The 25,715-nt window shown below is 41.4% G+C and overlaps 1 protein-coding gene across 1 annotated transcript; it reads right to left on the bottom strand.

Annotated features, from left to right (window-relative positions):
* Positions 1-1,154: 1,154 nt before the first annotated feature.
* kctd12b (potassium channel tetramerisation domain containing 12b) lies at positions 1,155-25,673 on the bottom strand. Its single transcript, XM_015004631.2, has 2 exons — positions 20,176-25,673; positions 1,155-3,296 (listed from the first exon to the last, which is right to left on the bottom strand). The coding sequence occupies exons 1-2, from the start codon at positions 21,017-21,019 to the stop codon at positions 2,728-2,730; spliced, it is 1,413 nt and encodes a 470-aa protein (XP_014860117.2). The 5' UTR covers positions 21,020-25,673; the 3' UTR covers positions 1,155-2,727.
* Between the last annotated feature and the right edge of the window lie 42 nt (positions 25,674-25,715).

Below are 25,715 nucleotides of genomic sequence, written 5' to 3'. Positions count from 1 at the left end.
GAGGTGCTACTCTGTATAAAAAGAGGTTAATTCATACCGAGAGGAGTGGAAAATCAGTTTTGTTTTGGTTTTTTTTGTTCTTAATGACAAAATTAGTCTGCTCAAGTTGTATTTGTTCCCCTAAACTTAATGCAAATTAAGACAATGTATAATATTCCTTCAGGAATTCAACAAGGTTATTTCAGCAGAGGTCACAGGGAAACTTCAGTAGAGTCAACTTGCGTTCGCTCAAACAGAAGCCGAGCCACCATTGTTTAGTCATACTAACCCAACAGGACCGCTGCTGCTCTCGGTGAGTAAATCCTTTAAGATGACATGTCAGTCATCACGTTGCTGTCCAGAGTTGTGTCCTGTGCTGCCGTCAAGGCCACATCTTACGTATCTTTCTGCATTCCTGTCTTACAGATAAGACAGTGATGTGCAGCAAACATCTATTGAATGAGCTGACGGTGTGAAAAAGCAGTTTAACTGCACCACTCTGCATTTAAAAGAGGATTACTGCATTTTTTCCCCCCCACATTTATGTAGTGAGAGGAGACTTTATTAGGTCACGATAATAAGGTTTGTGAGATGCTATGTTGTTTCTGTCAACATAGCAGCTAAATAATCGGTTTTACCCAACAAGTGCTGTACTTATTTTGTTAATTTTGCTCCTCTGCTCTGGAACAAACCTGAAGACCTGAGATCTGCAGAAACAGGACTGAAAATGTTCACTGCTTCTTCCATAAAGGTTAAAGATCACTTTCAAATGAATTACGTCACATTTGAATTATGCCATCGTCCGATAAATGCCTTTCTCGTTTTGAATGCGATTGTTTTCGCCTTGCTCTAGCTCCTGTACTCCATCGTCTTCTCCATTTACCTGTAAAACACTTTGAACTTGTGTGTTGCTATACTAATAAATTTGCCTGTCCTCTACCTTCCCTGACCCTGTATGTGATTTCAGCACAGACCGTCACCGGTAACTCTGTGCTGGAACAGCTGTCGTCATTTCTTTTCTGCAATGTTTTGGCTTGTGCATCCACTTTTAAAAATATAGCGACTCTTCCTCATACGCTGTTTTCTTCTTCTCTTTTTTTTGTTGCAGAGTTAAGCTTACAACCGCCGAGCTCAATGCACACAGTGCACGATTCAGAACAATTGAAAAGACAAAAGGCAATTATTCTTTCATTTCATACCGACTTGCTTATCACATTTTCCCCACAATGACGGAAGGAAATGGGGACATACAGACACCTGGTAATTCATTAGCGGAGCTGGATGAGCATTTTATGCAGCGCAGACAGAGGAACAAATGGGGCTGTACAGTGGTTCATCTAGCCATTACTGCCATTCTTATTCCACATTCAGTCCTGCCTGTAATTACCCTCTCTGCTTCCGATAGGCTCCATTCTCTCTCTCTCTCTCTGAATTCTTTCCATCGCAAACTGGAAGATAAACACAGAATGAAGCAAAAATGTGGAGCTCATGTATTAGAGTAGAAAGGCTTTGAAGCCAGCCATGTAATATTGATGAGGCGAACTCAGAGAGATTAAATCCAGAAATTTCACTCCCTTTCTTTATTTTGCGTCATTAAGGTCAAATGCTTTGGAAGCGTGACAGTTTGCCGCCGTTTTCCAGTTGCTTGATCAGCAGACACGTTGCAGAGGAGAGGAAAGCAGGAATACCTAATAAATGACATCACATTTATCTTCTTTCCTTTGTCGATGTTTCGCGAGATTTACGTGGAAGCGTGGAAGGAGTCGCCGTAGGGATATGGGTTTTCGTCGAGGTGAACGGACACTTTTAGTGTCTGCTGACTGCGTTTGGTTTTAACCTGAGCACGACATGCTCTCTGACAAATAGAAAAGTTGCTTAAAAGTCCAGGTGAAGTAAACTTTCTGACGTTTACAGCGCTGTGAAAAGGTATCTGCTCCCGTAGGCATTTCTTCTGTCTCACTGAGATGTTTCAGATCGCCAAACATGGTTTAATGTCAAATATAACCAGAGCAAGACAAGCAATTCACATCATCAGGGTCACAAAGCCGCGTCTAAGGCGATGGCAGTGAACCGCAATGAGAGGTATTATTCACAAATACAGAAAACGTGGTGTTGAACATCCTCTAAAATTACTGAAAGAGGACACTGGAGTCTCATCCGGGGTGTCACAAAAGAATCGGCTTTCTGAAAGGTGCGCTCGGCTGCATCTCATGTAAAAAGTAACAAGGCATTTTGGAAAAAGAACATCGTATTTATTGTCAAAAGCAGTGGTGGTATCACGATCTGGGTCTGTTTCGCTGCATCAGATTTTGGATAACTTGCTGTAATTTGATGGAACCACGAAAGTCGGCTTGTGATCTGCCACACACGAGTTACACAGCAGGACAGCGATCCAAAAGCACACTTGGCACAATCAATGCTAAATATCTCTAAATGCATTGACAGTCACACTGTTGCTGGTTTAATTACTTTTTTATATTGGACATTGCTGGTTTGGATACATTTTTTTTGTGTGTTAATATTTGAAAACTGACTTTTGAGTTCACTCTGCTTTTTACGTCTTTTGTTACAGCTTGTTTGATGATCTGAAACATCTAATTGTGACAACAAAAAGTAAAATCAGAAAAAACTGGGTCCAAATATTTTACATTACTATAAACCTGAGCTTCTCTTCACCAGCCGCAGAATAGTTCCTAAAGGTTTTTAGTCGGGTTTGTTCACAGCAGTACCACAGAGAGGCTCTTCTCTTCACGCATTGTACTTCTTGAGCAGGTCGTTCTGCCAGTGCCTCTTGCGGTCTGGAAACACCGTGGGCAAGCGGATCTTTTTGAAGTCCTCAATGCATTTTTTTAGATCCTCTTCCAGCAGCTTCCTCTCATCCTCATCGTCGTCGACCCGATGCGGAGGGCCGCCGTTCTCCCTCGCGGTGGAGCGCGGAAGCGTCTTTATGTTGAGCGTGGTGGGACGCTGGGGGCTGTCGCCGAGGGGCGGCTTTGGAGGGGCCGGAGGGCTGGAGGTGGAAGCCGACTTGGTGGAAAGCGGAGGGGGAGGAGGGATGGGGGGCGATGGAAGAGGAAGGTCGGGAATGTCTGCAGCGGGAGGAAGAGGCGGAGGAGGAGGAGTAAGAGGAGGAGGGAGAGGTTTGTGAAGGTCTAGCGAGGAGCTGCAGCCGGTTTCTGGGAGGCTTTTGGTTCTGCCGGTGCTGCCGAGTTCCACAATGGTTGATTCGTGAAGGAGGGCGGCAGGTTTGGGCGTGACTGCTTCGTCGGGAGCCGGTGGATCCGAGGTGACTGCCTCAGGAATGGCAGAGGAACCGCCTGCAGAGGGAAACAAAGTAAAACTTTAAAAACAACGTCGCTGAAAGTATTTCAGCTCCCACCTTACACAGCGTAAGTTGTAATATTTGTTGAAATGCCGTACGCCTGTTTGTGTTCATAAAATATCCTAGCCGAGGCTCATCTAGGACAAGGTAGAAACAGCAGTTCTGGCGCTGTTAAAAATTGATATAATTAGCCTAATGGTGGAGCTTTCTGTGAGCCAGCTCTGGTTCGCTCCTTATAAACCTGGCAAGCCTATAAATGGAGTGAACATAACTTGCCAAAATTAAATTGAAAGCTAATTTTGGAATTTTAAAACAACAACCTGATTAGTTTCGCAGCAAACAAAATAACCTGGATAACAGGACGCTGCCCGTCATTCACAGTCTACTCGGTCCCCGTTAGCTTTACCATATAAATAAAACGGCTAGATACAACTTGATAATGCTCCAGGTGTTTAATTTGAACAAAACAGGAAGTAGTTCTCAAGCTAACGGTTCTCCAAACAATCACATTTTTTTAAGTGTATGTTGCTCATGTGAAAGCTACTTTTAAAAGTCCTTCAGAAGGTCACTTCTGAAGGATGGAAACCCATCGTCTCGGTTCACTGTATGTAACGAGGATTTATGCTACAAAAAACAAAATTGAAAATAACTTAAAGGTTCTGCTGGAAACAACTTTGTTCAGTTACTTCTGGCCAGAAAGATATATCTTGTTTTAGTTTTGTAGTGTATGTTTCTAAGGGTAATGATATTACTACTCACTGCAGACCAACAAGGTCACAAACTTCCTTGTGCATAATTGTCTTATGTGACAAGTGTGACATCAGTGTAAAATGTTGTCTGAACATATTTATTTACATTGCTGTTTTTCATCAAATAATTACAGTATTTGCTATACACTTTTTCCTAGGAGCTCTTTACACACACAGCTTTCCTGCCCCTCAGTATGAAAGAAAGCTTACTGGGCATATTTTGAGTCTTATACACTATTCTGAATTTGTATGGGTGAAATTTTCTTTTTTTTTTTCATTTCCTTCCAGCCTCCACAGTTTGGCACAGCTACACTTTGCTGATAATCCTCTATTTTCGGGAGAATACAGGTGCTGAAGTCTCGTTTATTATTTTGCAAAATACACTCTTTCCAAAGAAAATGTCATACTTTAACTCAAAAGAAAAAGTGAAGAAAATGGTACGGAAATTGCTTTCCGGCTCACCAACTACCATCCCAGCCTTCAACTTTACAGTTGTCTTGAGTACAAAAGCAAGCATGGTGTTGGAACAGCATGTAGGAGCAGAATGGCAGCAGAAATTAGCAGAAAAAGCAGCTCGGCACGAGGAGATAGCAGATGAAAGACAAGAGGAGCGAGAGACGGTTTCAATCCGTTTTCCAACCCTCTTCCCTTTTTGCTGGCACGCATATTATATCAGATGGAAAACTGTGGCTCCACGGTCGGGTTGAAAACCTCCTGACCAAAGCTTGACAAATCATTCTTTACAGCATGTTGATTTCTTATCTCGTCCCCGTCTGAGAACAGAGGTTGCTGATGAGGGACTTCTCAGAAAGAGAGGATTACATACGTACATATTTGAAGACCAAAGTTCGTGCCGTCTCTAAAATAAATTCTTAAAATACTGTTTTCAGATCAGCAAGTTAGTAATGCAATTTTTTCTTTCCATTTATTTATTTTTTTCTCTATGGTGACACATGTCAGACTGGGGTCCCTGGGTCTTACTTTGCACATGTCAACTCGCTACAGTAGAACTTTAAGAGTACTTCTCTTATATTATCTTCATCCCAACAGTAGGCCTCGGACATGAAAGGACAACATACACAAGTGGACTCATGCATCTATGTACTAAAGGTTAGTGCAGCAATGCAGCAGATTAATTATCTTACTTTAATGTGAGATTTTTCAAATCTCTCCTTCAACTTATCTGTTGAATCTTTTGTGCATAAATATTACACAGCCTTGCAAAAAATATTCATACCCCTTGAGTTGTTTTTCCTGCATTTTGTCACTCTATAACCCCAAATTTCAGTGTATTTTACTGGGATTTTACACAAAATACCATCACTAAGTATTACATGGTGATATGAAAAGAAAAAAAGCACACATGTCTATTAAATGTTATTACAACTTCAACGCTTAAAAGTGTGGTGGGTGTTTGTATTCAGTCCTGGTTTTGTTTTACAGAACCACATTTTGTTGGAATTACAGCTGCATGGTGTTTTTTGGGAACGTCTTGACCAGCTTTGCACGTCTAAACAATTGTATTTCCGTACATTCTCGTTGAAAAACAGAAGCTCAATTGTATTGAATGCAGCACATCTGTGAACATCGATTTCGAGTCTTTGCATAAACTCTGTTGGCTCTGGCTGGAAAAACTTTGAACACCTTGTTGGTCTGTCTGTCCGTCTTTAAGAAGACATATTGTTAGTTGTTGTAACAAAGCAAAGGTGAAACAGAAAAAAAATACTTTTGAGAGGCAGTTTCAAAACTGTTGCTGTAAGGAACTTTTATTCAGATTTTTTTTTGTGTGTGTGTGTGCATCCTTTTTCCAGACGCTTTGACCCAATTCATAAACAATTTCCAAGTCATTCACAGGAGTTCGGTCACAGACCAAGTAAGCTGCCAGCATAAGCATTGTTCATTCGTCGTTCGTAAAGTCGCAGACACGCGATATTAAATCGCGGACGTGACGCTCTGTGAAGCAGTCACACGGAAATGTGCATGCTGCATTGTGTAGGATGCACACGAATAGCTAATCTCCGTCACACGCTTCCATGGATGTTCATGCAGAGACGCAATATGCCACAGACAAAGCTCAGGGCGCCCTATGCGAGCACAGGAGTGTCCTGCTTTCCTTTAGAAGGGCTCATCAACCTGCCTTATATAACAGGAAAAGCTGCTTGTATCCACTAGAAGTGGTCAAAGATAATTCTCCCCCTCTTGCTTGGATTTCTGAACACCTGAAAATGACAGAGGTTCTCAAAGCCAGTGCATCAGAGTAATTGACTGCCCCGTGTGTTTTCTCAGGCGTGCACAGATAAACGTAAGCCTGCCTGCTCCCTGCGTGTGTCGGCGTGGTTGCGTGTGGGCGGCTCGGAGCGTACGACGGGACAAATAAAGGCAGAGTTGCCGGAAAAACGATGCATATGAAGGAGGGGGTTGAATTGAAAGATGTTCTCCGACGTGCCTTTGCCCGCATGTTGGGTGCATTAAGAGTCTCTCATAATGAATACGTGTTTCGAAACTGCCTGGACGTGGGAGTATGGGGGGGCTTAACAGTGTGTCAGAGGTATAATCCACCGGGGGATGGGCTCCGTGCTTTTCTTCACTGTTAAGCCTTATGGAGGAGAACAGAAAAAAAAAAAAGAGTGCACTCAACTCTTTTTCCACGGGCCACTTCTCCAGGGATATACGCAAAAGCTAAAGCCTTTTCACACACACATATACACACCCTCTGCCCTCCCCTTTTTTGCCTTGCTTCTTTTAGTCTCCCCCAGCTGTTTAGCGTTTCAGAGCCCTTCATTACCATCATTACTGCTAATGGTGACGCTAACCTGTCCCTGTTGCCGGGGTTTAACGCCTCTCGGTTTGAAAATGGGTCCTCTGTGGTTTGTAATGGGTTTACCTGAAATTATTGCAACGTGTATTACATGTACAGTATTCTCATGCGCGGACTCATAAAGCACAACATGGGACATAAATGAGGCACTTTTTTAAAAATTGGAATTCCACTCATAATGAAGCCTGACAGAAATGAAACATCAATCTCCGGAAGTCATTATTAGGCGTGCAACTTTGGAAGACATTGTGTAACTGTGCATTTAATGGATATTGTTTGTGCCTGTAAAAAATGTAATGGTCGGCAGGGGGTTGGGACGTGGAGAGTGGAAGAGTGCCAAAGTTCAATAAAAAAAATTACTTATGAAATAATAATTTAAAGGTTAAGTTACTAAAACTGAAAGTAGGGGTAGAAAAAATATTTAAAAATGGTTCTCCACTTCAATAATCACTGACTTAAAACATAAAGATGGAACATGTCCAAACACGACAGTCTGTTGTGCTTTTTCAATCTGCACCAACAATCGGACTAAGCTCAGCATATGTCTTCAACAAGCGAGTCTTAGCCATGCACCCAAAGTGAAACAGGATCGTTCCTCTGAAACATAGTTAACTTACCATTTTTGTTAATCAGGGAGGAGGAATAAAGATGAATGTGGCTGAAGAATATCAGGCCAAGGCGATAAAGACAGACTTGCATTTCTGCAACTTTGTCGACAAAAAGCCCCGTGGAAGAAAATCCATGAACTTACATTGTGATTGAGCTACAACACAAAACCAGAGTAAAAATAAAATGTTCTCCTGAAAAGAATGAATTCTGCCTGGCACAAATCAGGCATGATTTTAGGCGTCAGAAAGAATTAGCAAAATGCATTTCAATTCAGTTTAGCTTATTCACACAGAGCCAATTCACAACAAATGTCATCTTGAGGCACTTAAAAATAATAATTTCAATTACCACAAACAAAGTCTAATTGATCTGAGTTATCAAAGTAGCCTAAAACGTTTCTAAGTCATGGACTTAAAGAATTCACTAATCCTGGACGAGCAGAAAATCGCTCGCATTCATTGTGTCGTTGACTTTACAGCAACCCCTCCTACTGAGCACGCATGTAGTGACAGTGGAGAGAAAAAAAACTCTCCTTTAACAGGAAGAAAACTCCAGCAGAACCAGAACCAGGCTTAGAGCGAGCAGCCGTCAGCGACGACCGACTGGGGATTAGAGAAGACAGAGCAGAATACACAAAAAGAAACTGATGTGAGGTAGGATTATTTCTTCCTGCCCTAACTCTTATGTTTGCAAATACTTAAAAAAACAATAACATAAACATTTTTACTAAATCTTAACAGCAAACCATTTATTTAGTCGAATATCCTTTCAGTTGCTCTGCTCTGCACCTGTCCTATTCCAGTTTTTGGCATTAAGCAGAATCGGTGCAGGGTTTCATCTCCTGCATGGGAACGATGTGCTGCCAGAGATCTGCGCCTGAAAGTGCTGGGAGCAGAGCTCGGCAGATTATGGCCACTGGACGCACATGGCCCTGCAGCAGAGCATGGGGCTGAAAAAGCTTTGGTGGAACGGGGTTAGGAGAGAGTAGCTTGCACAAAGGAGGAGAAGCCCCTGCCAGCACTAAAGGCAAGCAGTTCCGGGTCAAATAGTTCTTTACTTTTATTTTTGTGCAGCTCAAATGTTTAGAACAACAAATTAGAGCTTTTTCAGTGTTTGAAAAAAGGTTGCTTTCACCATGTTGAGACTTGGTTTATGTCAGGAGAAGTCTTGTTGCTAGGAAGACATTTTCATTTGCTTCAGCTCAGACTTTATGTTGTCACCTGCACCGAAAAAGACTTGTAATGTGCCGAAACATGTAAAAAGCCAAGCATTATTCTTTTTTTCAAACAGTTTCAAGCGTGAAATTCAAATATAAGCATCGTATTAACGCGGACCGCAGCCTGAGCCAGTATGACCTGATCAATGACGCTCAGGTTACTTTTTAAAATTCACTGCCGTCACCGACAGGTGATGTGGCCCTCGGAGGGGGAGACATGGCAAACAAGAGGACATTGCCATCGCCATGGTAACGCCACCCTGAAGTGCGCCACACAAATGCATAGTAATGTTTCGCCGAGTAGAAGTAGAATTTCACGTGAAAGGGTAAGTCAGACTCTTTCCTGGGGTTGTGGAAGGAGCTCGGGCTGCGGTGTTTTGGTAACTGCAGCCTGGGCTCCAAACTAATCACAACATATTCAGCTCGAATTCCCCTCCCTGCTTTTGAGACGTGAGCTGTGCCTAATGACGGTGCGAGGCTCGCCTCCTGCGGCGCTCTCATTTATTTGTCTTTTCGCGTTCATTTCTGTCAAGCAACCGCATACGGGGAGGGGTGGCATGGTAAGACATGGTAGTAATAATAATAATAATAATAATAATGTTTTCCACAGACTCACTTGACATGCTGGCGTATAAGCACAGTTGCCCGTATCAAAACCTCGGGAGTGCACTCACAAGTCTCGGAGCAATTACAAATCTGTCATTCTACATAATGTGGAGGAAATGTCTGACGCAAACAGCTGGAGAGCGAGTGCAGCTGCCAAATGGCAGAAAGCAAACACGAGAGGGAAGGTTGGAGGAAATGTGCGAGGAAATTTGTGAGCGAGACGTGAATGACTAACAAACGAGCGCGAACTCTTACTATTTTAAAAATATTTAAACCTCTGAAAAAGTGTAGCCTCCTTATTTTACATCAGTTTACACCAGGATCTTTGATGGCAACCTACTACGGCTCTTCTATACTCTCAACGGCAGCAACAAGGACAATCCTGGCTGCACAGATTACCGACAATCAGACGGTCAGATTAAAGCCTAAGGCTCCAGATGGCCGAGGTGAATCCCATCCTATCAACACCTCAGACAACATCTTATTCCTTGGTTACAGCACAGTACAAAAGACATATAAACCTTTTACTTGTGGAGATTGATGGCGTATAACTAAACCGTGTGAAATTGATGTCATTGCCCAAGATATTTTTTAGAGTGGAATAAAGTTATTCCATTTGAGACAACTTTTGGGCACAAAGTCACTTTGTTTCCAAATGTATTCAATTCAGGCGTTATCACTTCTGTGAGCACAGGTGTATTAACTCCAGGCATGCAGGCTGCTTCTTCTTTAAACATTTGCGAAAGAATGGGTTATTCTCAGGAGTTCAGCGAGTTCCAGCTTAGTACTAGATGGTATTTTTATTTAAGAAAAAAAAAAAAAACTGAGTGAAAGGAAATGTGTGGTAGGGTAAGGTGCACTAGCAGCAAGGATAACTGCAGCCTTAAGAGGATTGTTCAGAAAAAAAGAAATAATTCAAAAATTCCTGAGATTTGCTGAAGGAATGAACTGAGGCTGGAGTCATCGCATAAAGAGCCACTACACACAGACAAATCCTGCACATAAACAACAAGCGACTTACTGAAGAAAAAGAACTGGACTATTGTTCTGTGGTCCAAAGTGCTCTTTTCAAATGAAAATAAAGCATTTCAATTGAAAATCAAAGTCCCAGTGTCTGGAGGAAGAGTGGAAAGACCCAGAATCCACTTTAGTTGAAGTCCAGGTTGACGTTCTCACAGAAAGTGAGAATTTGGGGTGCCCTGGTTTTTCTGAAGTTCACAGTCGATGCACAGTCTACATTTTAGAGCATTTTGTGCTTCCTTCTGTACTGACAAGCTTCATGGAGACGCTGATTTCATTTTCCAGCAGAACATATCACCTGTCCTTAAAGACAAAAGTACCAAAAGCTGATTTAATAACGATGGTGTAACTGTGTTTGGTCAGCAAACTGGCCTGACCTGAACCCCATACTCCATGGAGTATCGTCACGAAGAAGACGACAGACCACAAACCCAACAATGCAGATGAACTAAAAGCCTTCTGGGCTTTCATCACACTACAGCAGAACCACAGGATGATTGCCTCGATCCCACACCACATTCATGCAATAATTTGTTCAAAAAAGAAAAAAAAAAAATCAAGTGGTGAGTGCATAGAAATTGACTTTTTTTTTTTTGAAGCCTGATGGTTTTATCTACTAATATTCTTAGACTCTGAGTTTTTGGTTTTGCTTCTGTTAGCCATAATTTCACAGAAATAATGGCGAATAGAATTTCACTCCATTTGTAAAAAAGTAAAACATTTTAATGTCTTAATATTGGAGATTATGCTTTTAAAGAGTGAAACAAACAGACTTCTGTTTTATCTGTTTCAGCCAATTCTCTTGAGGGTTGATGGGAAATGATAAAAACATGCAGAGGTTGCGCCTTTAGGGTGCCCTGGCCAGCATAACCCTGTTCCCACAATGAAAATAAAAATATTTTTGTTCTTTCATCCATCGTAGCAGCATTGTGACACACTAACTGGATTCTGTATGAAAGCAGCAATGTCGGCTGAATCAAGCATTAAAAACTCAACAAGCTTCCTAATGCTTAAGAGCGCACATCAAATTTTGACGTCCAGTTTTATTTTTAAATTTTTAGATTTCCTGTCGTTAATTTCCTACACTTCTCTTCATGCATTCATTAACCATTAACTGCACTGTCTCTCCAAAGCAATGGGGATTGACACCTCGGCTGTTTCGGGCTGCAGTCTTGTTTTGTGACAGTCGCTCTTGGCAGGATGTGGCAGTGAAGTTAAGGTGACAGAGCATCTGTGTGCGCCCAACCCGCAGACAGAACAATGCGGTGACTAAGGTTCACATCTGGCCCAAACGCCCGACACACTATAAATAACCGACACAGTGAGATGAAGATGCCTCAGGCCAGCGCTACTGTACTGCGTGTGTGTGTGTGTGCGCGCGCGCGCGTTTGTTTGTAATACCTTGTGGGGACGATTTTCCTGACATATACTACGTTGTGGGGACCAATCGCTCCTCGTGGGGACCGGAGCCTGGTCCCCACAAGGGGAAACCCTGTTTTTGGGTCAGGGGTCAGAGTTAGGGCTAAGGTATGAATTGAGTTTTGGTTAGGGTTAGGTATGTGATGGTTAGGGTTAGGAAAAGGGTAAAGGTAAGGTTTAGGCTGTAGAAATGAATGGAAGTCAATGGAAAGTCCCCACAAAGATAGCAACACAAACGTGTGTATGTGTGTGCACGGCAGCATGGGCGAACCATGATATTGCTAAAGCTCACGTGAAGGTTGCATACATGTGCAAATTAGCGAGCGCAGAAATCACACTGCGATGATGACGGAAGGTTTGCTGAGCTGTATGCTTTCGTCTCACACGCTCCACGTTATCCTCAGTGGCTTTTGCTTGTTTTACATGTTTGAAATCCTTTTTTTTTTTTTTCTAGAGAAGACCGAAAAGAAAAAAAACAAGAAAAACCTCACAGCTCCGAGTCATTAGATTCACAACGGAGGCTCGGTTCTCCCTGCCTTGATGCGTGGTTTTTGTGTCGTTTGTTCAAGATTAGAGATGCCAGCTGCCTGTTCAGCTTGTTTGAAAGTGAAGCGACTCAACATATTTCTGCCCCGCTTCCCCCACCTGGCTGTCCTACGACTCCAGCTCTGACCCAGCTAATACCGTGTGTGTGTGCGTGTGTGTGTGTGTGTGTGTGGGGTGGGGGGGGGGCGCACACACCCGTCCAACCTGTTCAGCAAAGCCCGTTGTAAGCACAAACACGAGAATAGCAAAACAAGACGGAGCTGTGCTGGTGTACAGATCTAAAAGCAGACAAGGCATTGAGATCGACAGAAAGCGTAGGTAAGCAAAGAGTCACAGATGGTCCGCAGCCGACTGCTCTGACAAAACAGAAACAACGGCGTGCAGACAAATCTGACTGAACAGCCGGAATAGGAAGCTGGGAGGAGGATGACTCACTCTGCGTTGATACTGTAACACGTGTGCTGCGTGCATTCATGAAAAAAAAATATGCAGCAAGGGAACCTTCAAAGGCGCATTTCAGTTCACTCACAGATGAGGCAAAAGTGCGATTTCATCACGGCAACAAAGTCATGTTCACTCTTTGATGTAAAAATAAAAACAGAGAGTTGGACTTTATCATGACAGATATTTTCACTGTTTACATGAGAAGTGAGAGAAGGTTTGTGTCTTACATCTTTGATGTCAAATGAGTCAAAGTTGTGTCAGTTTTTTTTTTTTAACTGCGTTAGTTTTTCTAATTAATTATTAAAAGTAGGAGTGGGAGGGAGAGCTGGAGTTCAATGTGAGAATTGCCACAGGAATTAAAAAAAAAAAGATTTTTGTAAAGACAGAAATAAAGTAGTAGTTCAATGATCAATCAAGAGCTACATAAGAGCTTCTTCTAATCAGAGCAGCAGTCATGCTGCTTTGCACTCAAGACAGGTTTTGTTTATCAATGAACATCTAAGGTTTTAAGACAGTAGGCATAAAACCTTAGATGGTTTTATCTAAGGTTTGTGTGAATGATGCAGCATAATCTAAAGTTCCTCAAAGGAGAAAATCTGTCGCCTGCTTATAAGCAGTAAACTCAATCCATAAAACCTTTGAAAAATCTGTCTGGGGATATTTATTTTCACAGTCTAGACGCTTGAGTTTATACGCCTCGTTCATTTTATGGTCGAGTTTCAACCTTCCTTACCTTGGCCGTGCCTCTGAGCATTGAACATTATGTACTTGTTGATAACGTCAAGGAGGTTACAGGTATGAAATGTGGCAGAACTGGGAGATAATGGGTTAATGGTGGCTTCGTATTTGATTCTTCTCAAATCTTTGGCAGTTAATTTACATCTTTTTTTTTTTCTTCAACACGTTTCCTGCCACCCTGTTGATTATTAGCCACAAGACATTCGATGGTTCTGTGATCACACCCCAATATCTTAGCGATTTCAATAGTGCTGCATCCCTCTAGGAGATTTTTAATGACTTCTGACTTTTCACAGTCACTTAAATTCTCATTTTTGGCCAATTTGCCTAAAGACAAGAAGCTGTCTAATAATTATGTACACCTTGATAGAGCGTTGACCTCCTTAGGCCACACTCTTCCTCATTGTACAGATAAAGATTCTCCGCTGTGCTTAAACGCATCAAGCATTTACGTTTATCTAGCTTGTTGTTAGAAAATACGCCTAAAAATGATGATATGGTCAAAATATTTACTTGCCCAGTAATTGTTTATATAATATATTGGCTGTTGATGCTGTTTGTGTTTTCAAGTTAACCTTGATTAACTGATTCAGTGGAAATGCTTATAGACTCTACAAACATTTTCTGTCTTTTGAGTTTGTGGATATTGTGTTAAAACATTTGGGAACCAATGCATTGAAGGAAGGTTTTGCACAAAAATAAAATCCCAAATTATTCAAAAATCAGTAGCAATAGCTGCGTTTCCAAAATAAATTTGTGCTAATCTTTGTCTATGCACTACTACTGTAGAAATAACACAATTTTGCAATAGCAGTGTAGCCAATATATAGGAAATTAAATTAAAATCACACGTGAATATGCTTGTTCACGCAATAAGTCATTAAAAACCATGGCAACCATGGATGTAAATAGCTACATGACATATGATCATAACTCAGCCATAGTGCTAGCGCTCATTTATCATCCATCAGAGGAGACGTTGGTCTCTTATTCAGAGTGACAAGCCGCTTATATTTGAAAGTGACTACATTTGCATCGTTATAAGGAGAATATAGTGGGATTTTACAGAAGAGCTATGGATTCAACACGTTTAAATGACTTTTTATGAACAATCCAATGCTGTGAGAGCCAGCTGCACATTGTCCAAAAGAAACTAAAACAAACCATCGTCTTCCTACTACATCCTGTCATCTTCTTCGTGGCTTTCGCCAGTAGGAACATTCAGCTGATGATCACGCGACTCATGGGATGCAAAAACGTTTTTCCATAGCAGATCTGTGAAATACGTCAATTTCGATACGGGCGAAAAATCGCCTCATCACAACACAACAACTTTTATTCAAAAAACTAGAGTTTTGTTGTTTTTTTGTTGTTTTTTTCCAAAACGGGCATACTTCCATTAAGAGTATTTCTTTTCGTAACATCAAGTTGTACAACTTTATGGTCAATGAAAACACAGCAGGTGTGTCTGAAATAACATTTCATCTTTAATTGTGAGGAAAATCTCAACCACCGAAAACATCCAGGTTTATTAAATAAATGAGTCCTCTCAGTTATAAAATGCACAGGGGTTTGTGTTTTCCTCATCTCAAATTTGGTTCTCTTTTATTTGGGCAACATACAAATCCCACTCATTTTTTAACTTTAGCAAAAAAATAAAATTTAAATTTAAAAATCCTATTACACATGAGCTTTCCTGCACAGCCTCGTAGCATGTAGCGTGCCATGTGTTGTCGGTAACAGAATCGCAAAGTACTGACGGAAGTGGCAAACTGGAAGAAAAGAAAAAAAAAGAAAACACACATTACAGAATTGGTCCTGCGAGAACTTTATCAGTACAATCCCGAATGTCTCCAAACAAAAGGACAGCTAATGCTGGAGCTGTTAAGAAGGCGAGATCAGCTGGGAGCCGCGAGTCTTTGTCAGTTAAATACTCTCCCAGATTCCTCTCGCTTCGACTCAAGTATTTGGTTTAGAGTTGTCCCATTTTCCACTTGCTTTTCATTCAAGGGATGTGCATGCCTTCCTGTTCTCCTCCTCTATCTTCCTCTCCCCCCTCCCCTCTACCCCCAAATACAGGAGAAACAACCCAGCTGGCTAAGAGTCAAGAATCAGATGAAAGGAGTGACGCTGGCCACAGTAACGATGGGTACAGTAACAAGAACGCTGTAAAACAACACTGTGTTGCATTGATTTAGAAATGTCTTCACATCAGATGAAGTCATTTTCAATTTACCACATCAGAACTGCAAACCCCAGTTTGTTTCATTGATTATTTATTTGACTGACCAACATAAAGTAGAAGGAAAAATAATGCATCCTTACTTAAAAAAATAACTTAAAAATAAAACTCTTTATGTATTTGATCCCCCTAAATGAAATCAAAGTGGTACACTCATACCGGCTGTGTGTAATTTCATCTTTTCCAGAGGTGAAATTGCTAAAAGAAAGGCCTCAGTTTGTAAGAGAACATCAGTATAACAAACGGCATCATAAACACAGCAGACAGGTGGAGAAGGTTAAAGAAGGGTCGGTTTGCAAAGCAATATCCAAAGCTTTGAATGTCTTATTTATCTATAGAAGATGGGATATTGCAAACCAGCTGGCCAGCCAGCTACACTGACATGCTAGGGTAAGTAGAACATTAATCAGAGAAGCAGCCAAGAGGCCAATGGTAACTCTGGATGAGCTGCATTCAATTTTTTGCATGATTCAATTTTTGGTTTGCCACAAATTACGAGGACGGTCACCGTACAACCGGGCAATAATCCAGAGCAACATGTTATAGAGATAAAGGCAAATCCACCAGCAGAACTAAATCCAAGTGACCACTTTTGCACTTATGCTCTATTCTGTGCCAGTCTATCACATTAAAAACAACACAACACGTTAAAGGTTTGAACTTTCAGGTGAAATTAGCGTCAAAATGTGAAAAGGTTCTAGAAGAACGAAGGTATTGCAACACTTTCTTCCTATTTTCTTATACGTAATCAAAGGTAAATTTCCCTTGATTGTTGTTTTTAAGAGAATAACGAAGCCAACATGTCATTGTAAAATGCCTTTATTGAGACACTCTGGATAAGCCAAGTTTCGCAGCAGCACTGAGAAAAGCAGTTTCCCATCACAGTGTGGCCTGTGTACATCACTGCTGCTCCTGTTTAACGTCTGACTGCCAACACTCCCCACTCGCCTTCTGTTGAATGTTGAACCTCAAGGCCATTCTTGGGAGTAAAGTCAGACAGCGGTGCCTGGAATTTTACGCATGAGGGTCGTCTTTCCATGCGTGTGCTAATGGCCGACCCTGGTACCCCGGTGTTGCCATAGCACACCGGAGAGCAGAGCCAGAGGAATGCTGCCTGTGGCTGTGTTTGTTTGGGAGACTCTACTGACAGCGTATACTGTCCTCTTCTCTGAGGACAAAATGTGGCCTCATTCAAAAAAAAAAAAAAGAAAATCATCTGTTATCCCAGAAGGGAGCCACTTCTATGTTTCACAACTTTAATGGGGGCTCATCAGCGATGCATTTATCTAGGCCACACTGAGATTGGTTTAGAGGTATAATACTGAAGCAACTGGCGTTTGATAATGCCTCGATGAAAAAGGCAAATATGAGTCAGAGTTCATGAAATGACACTTGAGCACTTCACCGACACAAACGTGCCTGCCCTGATTGTTATTCAAGCGTAACCTGCGATAGCTTTGTTGTCTGTGAATGAGCTCAGGTGAAATACTGAAAACAAAATCTGCTCTGAATCTGCAGAAACAGGCAAACTGTTGCTCCGCAGGAAGCCTCGAGCGGCGCACAGCTTCGCCGGTCCTTAACTTTGAATCTAGTCGACTTCACAGTTTGGACTGTGTGGTGTAACTGGGTCAATTATTGGCAACGAAACGAGGGTTTTGTAATCTACTTTAAGAGAGCTTGTTATCTATGCATGTCCTCAATTCTGTCTTGGCTCTTGTTTTCTGGTCAAGTGTTCAATATGAGACCAAGCTGAGAAAAACAAAATGATTAAAAAAAAATGTGCAAAAAAAGAGAGTAGCAGATGGGAAGATGAAAAACAAAGCCTGAGGGGAGGAGAGCTAAACATTTAATGGGGCTATTTCCTATGATATTTCCTTTTATTGTGAAAGCCTGTTTCCTTCATTTTACGACTGAGGAATAATTTCTAATGAAAATGAAAAACATATAATCGTGATGCAGGTGCGCTCTTCTTCAGCTCTTGAACAGCACTTGTTTGTTTTCAATGAACATGAACCAGAAGAGAGTAGGATTTTATTTAGTATATCAGTTTGCCCTCAGCTAACCCCCAATGTAACCTACACACTGCAACAGGTTCAACACACTGATTTAGGGTGTCCAAAACACCGCATCACACCGAAACACGACGTTATGATCAAATCTTTCATGAAACACTTAGTCACCAAGACATTAAACTACAACCTTGCTTAGACTGAATACTGCTTGACGTTTGATCAAACCATCTACAATGCTTCCAGCATTTCACATAATCACCTGGAAGCTTTATTGGCTTTAAATGTGTTTTAGTCTGAGGTACATGATAGAGTAGACGTGTCCCGATGCCAGATCCAGCTCTCTAGTAGCAAGCTTTAAAGTGATATTTCAGGATTTCTAAAGTGGGGTTTTGTTCAATGCTTATGAGCAGTTAATATCTTACCTTATGTGAAGTAGATAGCTTTCTTGGTGTCTTCATTTATCATAACTCCAGAGGTACTGGGCCAGAAGGCTAAAACTAGAAGGCTAATCTGAAAGGGGCCAAGTCCAAAATGGACTTCTTCCTCCTTAAAATAACTCGTCTTTAAAATGTCTTCACGATTTATGTGTGAAGAGTTTGAACCTTTAAACCAGCATCACCTTTGCTGTACGTGATTGTTTATAAAGAAGCAGAAAGCTAATTACACCAGAAATTGAGGTGGTTAAAGTGTCAATTTTCTTCTACATACTGAGAATGGAACATGCAAAGTGCTTCAAGTCAGACTGACTGTCTAATGTAAGAGTAAGACAGTGTAGGAAATAGTTTTCACATAAAGTCATGTTTTTCACTTTTATTTTGATCCAAAACACTTTAAATGTTCCGTGTATGTTTCAAACAGGAAGACCATTGATGGTCCACAACTTCCAACTTCGTTTTCCAGTGTAAATATCCGTCGACTTCTTTGTAAAAAAAACCAACCGATGTTTAAAGGTTCATAAAATAGAGTTTGAATAAACAGCAAATACATTTTCTGAGGTTGTGTTGTTTGAAGACAGTACAAATCTGCTTTGAGAGATATGTTTAAGGCATTTTTAACAAAACCCCAGTGAAAATTCAGGAACTATGTTTCCGTTTATAGCAGCTCTATTTACAGCAAACTTTGCTTCAGTCGTGAGAAGACAATTGGCTTTGCCTGCAGACAGGGTAATCCTACCCTCTCTGCTGGGTATTCACTTAGTGAGCACTATCAACAAATACACAGAACCTTCAAATACTGACTCAGTTATTGAGAATAATATTAACGGGTTTTTTTTGTTTTGTTTTTTTGTTTTCCCTCAAAACATGGCCAGCTATGGTGACTACAACAGGAAGCAGGCCTTTCACAAGACCTGTAGTATGAAAAAAAAACTTTTTAATGTTTTAACATAAAAGTAAAGCAAACAACAAACAAAAAAAAACATACATTTCTTTCCACTCTATCAATAAATCACTAAAACTTTTTTTTTCTCTCACTAGAAAATCTTTTGATGCTTAAACTTCACCATGCAGGTTTTGTGCTTGTATATTTGCCACATCACCGGCTTCTTTCTGAAATATAAACTCCACACACAGTCAGCTTTCTATTTTTCCCTTCTTTCAAAACAGGTTTGCTGCATACCCCCCCCAGTCCGCAATGCTGTAGCAACCTCATCCATTTTAAAACAACAACCGCACAGGTTAACTATGGCACATTCTCAAACCACATGGTACTGGACACATTTAATAGAATAAAGTTTTTTAAAAAAAATGAAGGAAATTAGATTACACTTCTATCTTGTGCTGGGGCTGCTCGTGTCCCTCAAGGCTGATAAGATGTCCAATTATTTGGTAATTTAGTTCAGAGGAGCTGGAGAGAGTCCGATCTGCTTGAGTAAGCAGGGGAAGAGTAGCTTAGTACCTTACTAGAACTCTTTCAGCCCTTTTCTTTATACCTTTATGACTGAGTTTAACAGCCACACAGAAACACTCTGGCTATGTTTTTAGGAAAATACAGTATTGTGCTTCACCAGGGCAAATTTAGTAGATATTTATATGTAGGATACAAAGGAGAATAATACATAGAAGGTATCAGTCTCAGTAGAGAGCGGTGATGGATTGCTGTGGCTGAGTTTTTGGGGAACTACAACTAGACGGGCGGGCGACAGAAGAGAGGGGCAAGGCTGGACTTGAGGATGACCGGGGTGGATTTGGGGTTGAAAGGGAAAGCTTCAAACTGGACTTGCAGAGGCGGGGTGGGGGTATGAAGAGTCGGAGCAGCAGCTGGGAAGTGTTCAAAGGATAAAAGCTGGAGGCTGCAAAGAAAAATTGGGCTGGGGGTAGAGAGGGGGACACAACATCTACAGTACATCTACTGGAACAAAGTCATCAGAGAGATAGACAGGATGGCTGGAGAGGGGGTGGTCTCTTGGAGACAGGGTGAAGGGGGCCAGGGGAATAAAGCCGATAATCTCACTCACGGTAGAACACATATTCAGTGTAGCTGGTCCAGATCTTGTCGTCCGTCTGTTCATGGGCAAAGGCGCAGGTTCCTGTGGAGTTGCAGGCCACCATGTGAAAGCCTGCATCTGCCAACTTGTCAAAGGCCTGCTCCAAAAAGGTGAACTTCAGATAGTAGCGAGATGTGTAGCGCTCTGGGGGGCGGTCCGGGTCACGGCTCTCGTTTAGGGTCTCTCCGAACACCTCCTTGGCCAGGGAGGTCTTCCCACACACCATGATCCGTGCCACCCGGCGGAACTTGGCATCGGTGTGGCTGTCGCGGCCAAGAGTGTACGACCCCCGGTAGCCGATGGTGATGAACCCTGAGCGCTTCCCGTCCATGGCACCGGGCACCAGGCTGGCGCAGGCGGCAGCCGCGGCCCCCAGGGAGCCCAGGCTGCGCGCTGAGTCGATGCCGGGTGAGGAGTCCTCCGGGTCGCTCGGACACCCCTCGTCTCCCAACGAGTTCTGCTTGCTGATTTTGGGTGCCAGCAGCTTGACGAGCTCCGGCAGGTTGAAAAACTCAGCCTCCCTCTGCAGACGCCCGCGCTCCGGGAAGTGGTCCGGGAGAACCAGTTGCTGGTCCCGCATGTAGTCCAAGATGTAGCGGAACAAGAAACCATCGCGGTCCACAAAGAAACGCCCCTTGGTGTCCCTGGCCAGCCCTTTGGTTGACTTCTGACTGAACATCTCCCACAGCAGAGATTCTGGCACACTGGTGAGGGTAGAGTAGCGCGTTATGTACACCTGGCCGCCAACATTGAGCTCTATTATTTCTGGGAAAGGGATCTCCTCTCCAGATATGCCACTGTCCGGCAAAGCCATAGGTGCAGATTTCAAATAAAATTGTTGCAGAGAAAAGTTCAAAAGCTTCACAGTTAATCAGAGTTCCAGATCCCGACTGAGGAGCAGCTAAAACAGTGGTGCGCAGTCAGCCTGCACGCACAAGAGAGAAATAAAAGCTATCACAAACAAAACTCCCTACACTAACCAAAGAGTCTCTCTGTAACTGCTAGAACATTGCGCCAATTATTTCACTTAGTTGCAAACAGCTCCGTTGCATCGATGTCCGTTAAAGCACAATGGAAATGTTGTGTCCTCAGGATGAAATTGTTGCCTCTGCGCAGGAAATCCTCCGCTTTCACAATTGCTCATAACGACTTCTCTCCTTTCGCTAAATATCACGGGGATGCCCTGGCGCAAACTGGATCAGGTGGCCCAACTTCAATTAGGCAATCCATAGTTGGGAGAGAGCCGCAGTTCTGCTGGGAAGGAGAGACCGAGTGCGGTTTTGATGATGCGGTGAAAAAAAAAAAAAAGACGACGCAGTCAAAATAATGCTCTCCGTGGCTCTCATCACCCGGATCCAGACCCAGATGGACAACGGTTCTGGCTCCGTTACTCTCGCCTCGAGTCAGGCTGCACCTCAGACTGCGACGTAACGGGAGCGCACAGGCGTTATCGCTCACGGTTAGCCACGCCCACCGCGGTGACGCGCCGCTACTTTGATCCAGGTCAAGGGATCCAGTCCGCCGAGAATAGCCGCCTTTAACCCCATGCAGAACTTTCCCGAGTGAAGAAAGTGTAACGTTGGCCAAGCTTAACCAAAGACATAAAAATGGAAAGCTAATTAATTAGCTTTTCTGATCTCCCGACCAAATATCTTTGAATATTTTACCATAATCTAAAATCTCATCTTTCTGCGCCGCCTAATTGACATTCAGATTATCTCTCACAACCATTCACAAATTTTCGAAGCGCTTGAAATGTTAATGCATTGGATATGCACTAATATATTTATATTTCGTAACTTTTGTTGATGATGATTAACGGGAGGATGGAAGAACAGCGACATCTAGTGGAAACTCGAGAGGTACTTTATTTTTTAGGGTCGTTCCTGATCATTTTCACCTCGGCATTTATCGTCATTAAAGCTGTAAAATCATAGTATTCCGTAATCACATCTTCAAACTGACGTAAAAAGAAATATTGTAGCTGATCAAAAAAGCTCCAGTCAGTTTTTACTGTTACCCTGAACTAGAGGGGATCAGGTGCATCACAATATGATTAGAATAGCAATGAGAGTGAATTCATTTAAGTAATTTAAAGGGAAATGCAAATATTATACAACTTGATTAAACCTAAAATATTTATTTAAGGATTTAAGATTGCAGCTTATAGCTAATTAAAACTCAAATCCAGTTTTAGAGCACATAATTCATGTTATTAGAGCCCACGTAATGAATTCATTTACACTTACCGGTTCACAAAGCTACTTTTCATTAAAAAAAATAACAAAAAAATTCCCAATAAATTGACAATAAACTGGATACTGTACATTTGCTCAAAAACACACATATCTTGTTTACTTTACCTGACCTTTTGGGTGCAGAATTATTTATGAGGCTGATACTGCTGCAAAGCTCCACTTCAAATTCATATCCTGAAGTAGAGGTTGGTTGCTTTGAGCTCCCCACCAAGATGCAGCTCTAAAAAGTATGATGGGGAAACTTAAAATCCTTTAAAGAAATAATTATTTGGAACCATTTTGTTAATATTTATTTTAGGAGTTTTGCTTTTTATGGCGCTCAGTTAATGCTTCCTCCTTCTGGTGGCGTTATTCAGCCTATTCTGGGTGAAGCCAAAGTGATACTAAGTCCATCACATGTCTGTCTGCCATGCTGTTTACATCTAGTAAGATGTGCCTGGAAGGGTCTTTTAACATTTGAAAGCTAAATTATTACAACTACACCAAGCAGTCTTGATAATGGCTTGGTATTAGTTGGATTTCAACCAAATGAAAGACACCAAGGTCAGCCATTACTGCAGCTAATAAACTCATTCTGAACTATCCTTTTAAGCCAGCTGCCTCTTCTGTTTGTTTTTTTCACCCTGTCATGAATTTCTCCAAAACACAGGCCCCTTCCTGACTGGTAATAGGACAAGGTTTCTCCCCCCCATCACCAGCCAATCTGGCACTGATTTCCCAGAAGACCTCACAGTCTCCAGCTGGCTTGTAACCACTGCAGCCTCGTTATTAGCAACCTGCATTAAACGACGGTGGTTATGTGAGCCATCATAGAGACTGGATCTGATGCGGCAAAGCTTTCCATCAGTGAGACGAACTGATGACAAGCCCCCGTCTCCATTTGCATGTAGTCTTTACTGAAGTAAGACTGGTCGACATCAAAATCTCAAGAAGAAAAAGCACATGCTCCACAGTCGAACAGTGTCACTCAGGAGCAATTAGTAAGTTGTAGCAAATTTAAAAAAAGGTGTTTAGTAAAAAAAAAAAAAAAAGAAATACAGTAACTAATTCAATGGACAGCAAGGGACTGGATGTTTACTGGTGACTTCATCATTCTAATCACATCCACACCACTGGTACTCAGAAACATGGACAAAATGACTACATCAAATGAATTGGTTTGACCTTCTGAAGCATCTGGATTATCTAAGTATATCTGTCAATTTTCATCACATTGATGGCCTTCTGAAGCTGCTGGGTACATTGTGTGTTTGTGTGTGTGTGTGGGGGTGGGGGAGACGGAAAGCAGGCTTGCAACATGTAGGAGATATAACTACTGGGAGGGAAAAAAAATGCTTAAAATTGCAGGAATTCAGAGAAAATACAAGCAAATTCGTTCCTGACCTCCTGTGGTTTATGCAGTGACGAGAGAACAGTTATTCTGAGAGGATTTTATGGATATGTCTATGTATTGATTTGCATATTGCCACTAGTTTCTGCTGACAGCAGCACCAACGAGTGATTTATGTGGTGCTTTGTGGGATCAACAAAAATGAGGAGACTGTTGAATCTGTATTGTAAGATGTTGGTGGTGTCTATGCGGTCTGCAAAGCCTCATTGCCCTCGGTATGAGAAGTAATTTGTCTTTCACGCCAGGTGACATGGAAGTGAAACAAGACACCCCCGCATTAACAGTTTAGAGAGATTTGCAGCACAACTGAGCCGCTCTGAGCGAGCGCAGGTTTAGGGTTTTTTAATAGTCCAAGGACAACTGCAAACATCATGGCTGGCCGGTTACCATCACATAATGTGCTTTCCTTTCCTTTGGTGAATGCACCCACATCCTTTGATGTTTTTTTTTTCCTTTTATAGTGTGACAAATAGGATCTTCTCCATAAACATGCAGTTTTATTTTTTTTTTTTTTTGTCGAGTAGTGATTTTCTTTATCTCCTACTGCCAGCTTTGAAGATTTTGCCATAAATTTGATATAAAAAAAATTAAACTTGATGAATTTTGGATCTGGAAACATTAGTAATTAATCCTCGACAACTAGAAATCACATTTTACTGTACATGAAACATTCATATTGCAGGTGTTATGAGTGTCAGTTTGTTACAAACTGACAATATATTTATTGACTGTATGATGCTTTTATCACTTTATTTTTGTTTTTATGATGTAAAGCACTTTGAACTGCATTGCTGCTGAAATGTGCTATACAAATAAACCTGATTGATATTTAAAATGAGCAATTAGTTTCAAAGTATTGGATTTTCACCTATCGTAAAAGAAATAAAGATTTATAAAAATCGACAGTATTGGCCAAGCTTGTGCAAAGGAAGTTATACATAAAACCTGGCACTCTTATAGAAAACAATTAGTTGTTGTTTGTATGCAATTGTTGCCAATCATTGTGGATGATTTGTCCTTTTCATTATTGGTTGCATAACAGCAATATGTGCAAATAATAGACCTTAAAAAACAAAAACAAAAAACAATTTCATTGGCAATAAGTAAAACCTGATCCCAATGTTCCTATTAGGGTCATTGATTTCAAAGTTGTGTTTTTGTAAATGTTGCTCATTTAAACACCTGTGTTTTTGTCTGTTGTGTTCCATTAATTTGGCTGCTGTAAACCAAATTTAAAAAAAGAATAATTACTCTTCTTTTCTATTACAACACACTTAAAACGATAGCAAATGAGTGCTGACATAATAAATTCCCTTTCAATCTATTTGAATGTAGAATGTATTTGAATTTTGGAATGTAGACTAAACTGGGCTAAATACCATATTATTTTGATTTGTAAAATAATGTATTACTTTCATTCTATTTCACAATTATGCACTCCCTTGTGTTGCTGTATCACATAAAATCTCAATGCTACACTTTTCATTTGTGTAGATACTTATATGGATATATGCACTGCTGACCAAGTCCAACCTTCTTTTCCTTCTTCCTGACCAAACACAAAGTGCTACAATCCTACTTCATTCTTAATCAAGGAATGCCTCCACCTTTGCAACACCCAAAGCTGAAACAAGATGCCAATTACTCGGACGGTTGATTTCTAATACTCACACATTGTTATTGAGGAGCCTGAATAGGAATAACCAGCTATGTCAAACGGATGAATGACCCTTCAGCTTTCTTGCACCTTGGAAACCACAACAAAAATTAGAGGTGAAACCACTCAGTAAACAACTGAGGCTGTTTACCAGTTTTTGCACTTACTGTTTTTGACTCTCCCGAAACTTACGCATGGTACCGTT

The sequence above is a fragment of the Poecilia mexicana genome, unplaced genomic scaffold (genome assembly GCF_051168715.1).
Source record: "Poecilia mexicana isolate PSO_F unplaced genomic scaffold, ASM5116871v1 scaffold_10, whole genome shotgun sequence".
Lineage (NCBI taxonomy): Eukaryota > Metazoa > Chordata > Actinopteri > Cyprinodontiformes > Poeciliidae > Poecilia > Poecilia mexicana.
This window is presented reverse-complemented; position numbering and strand designations above follow the sequence as displayed.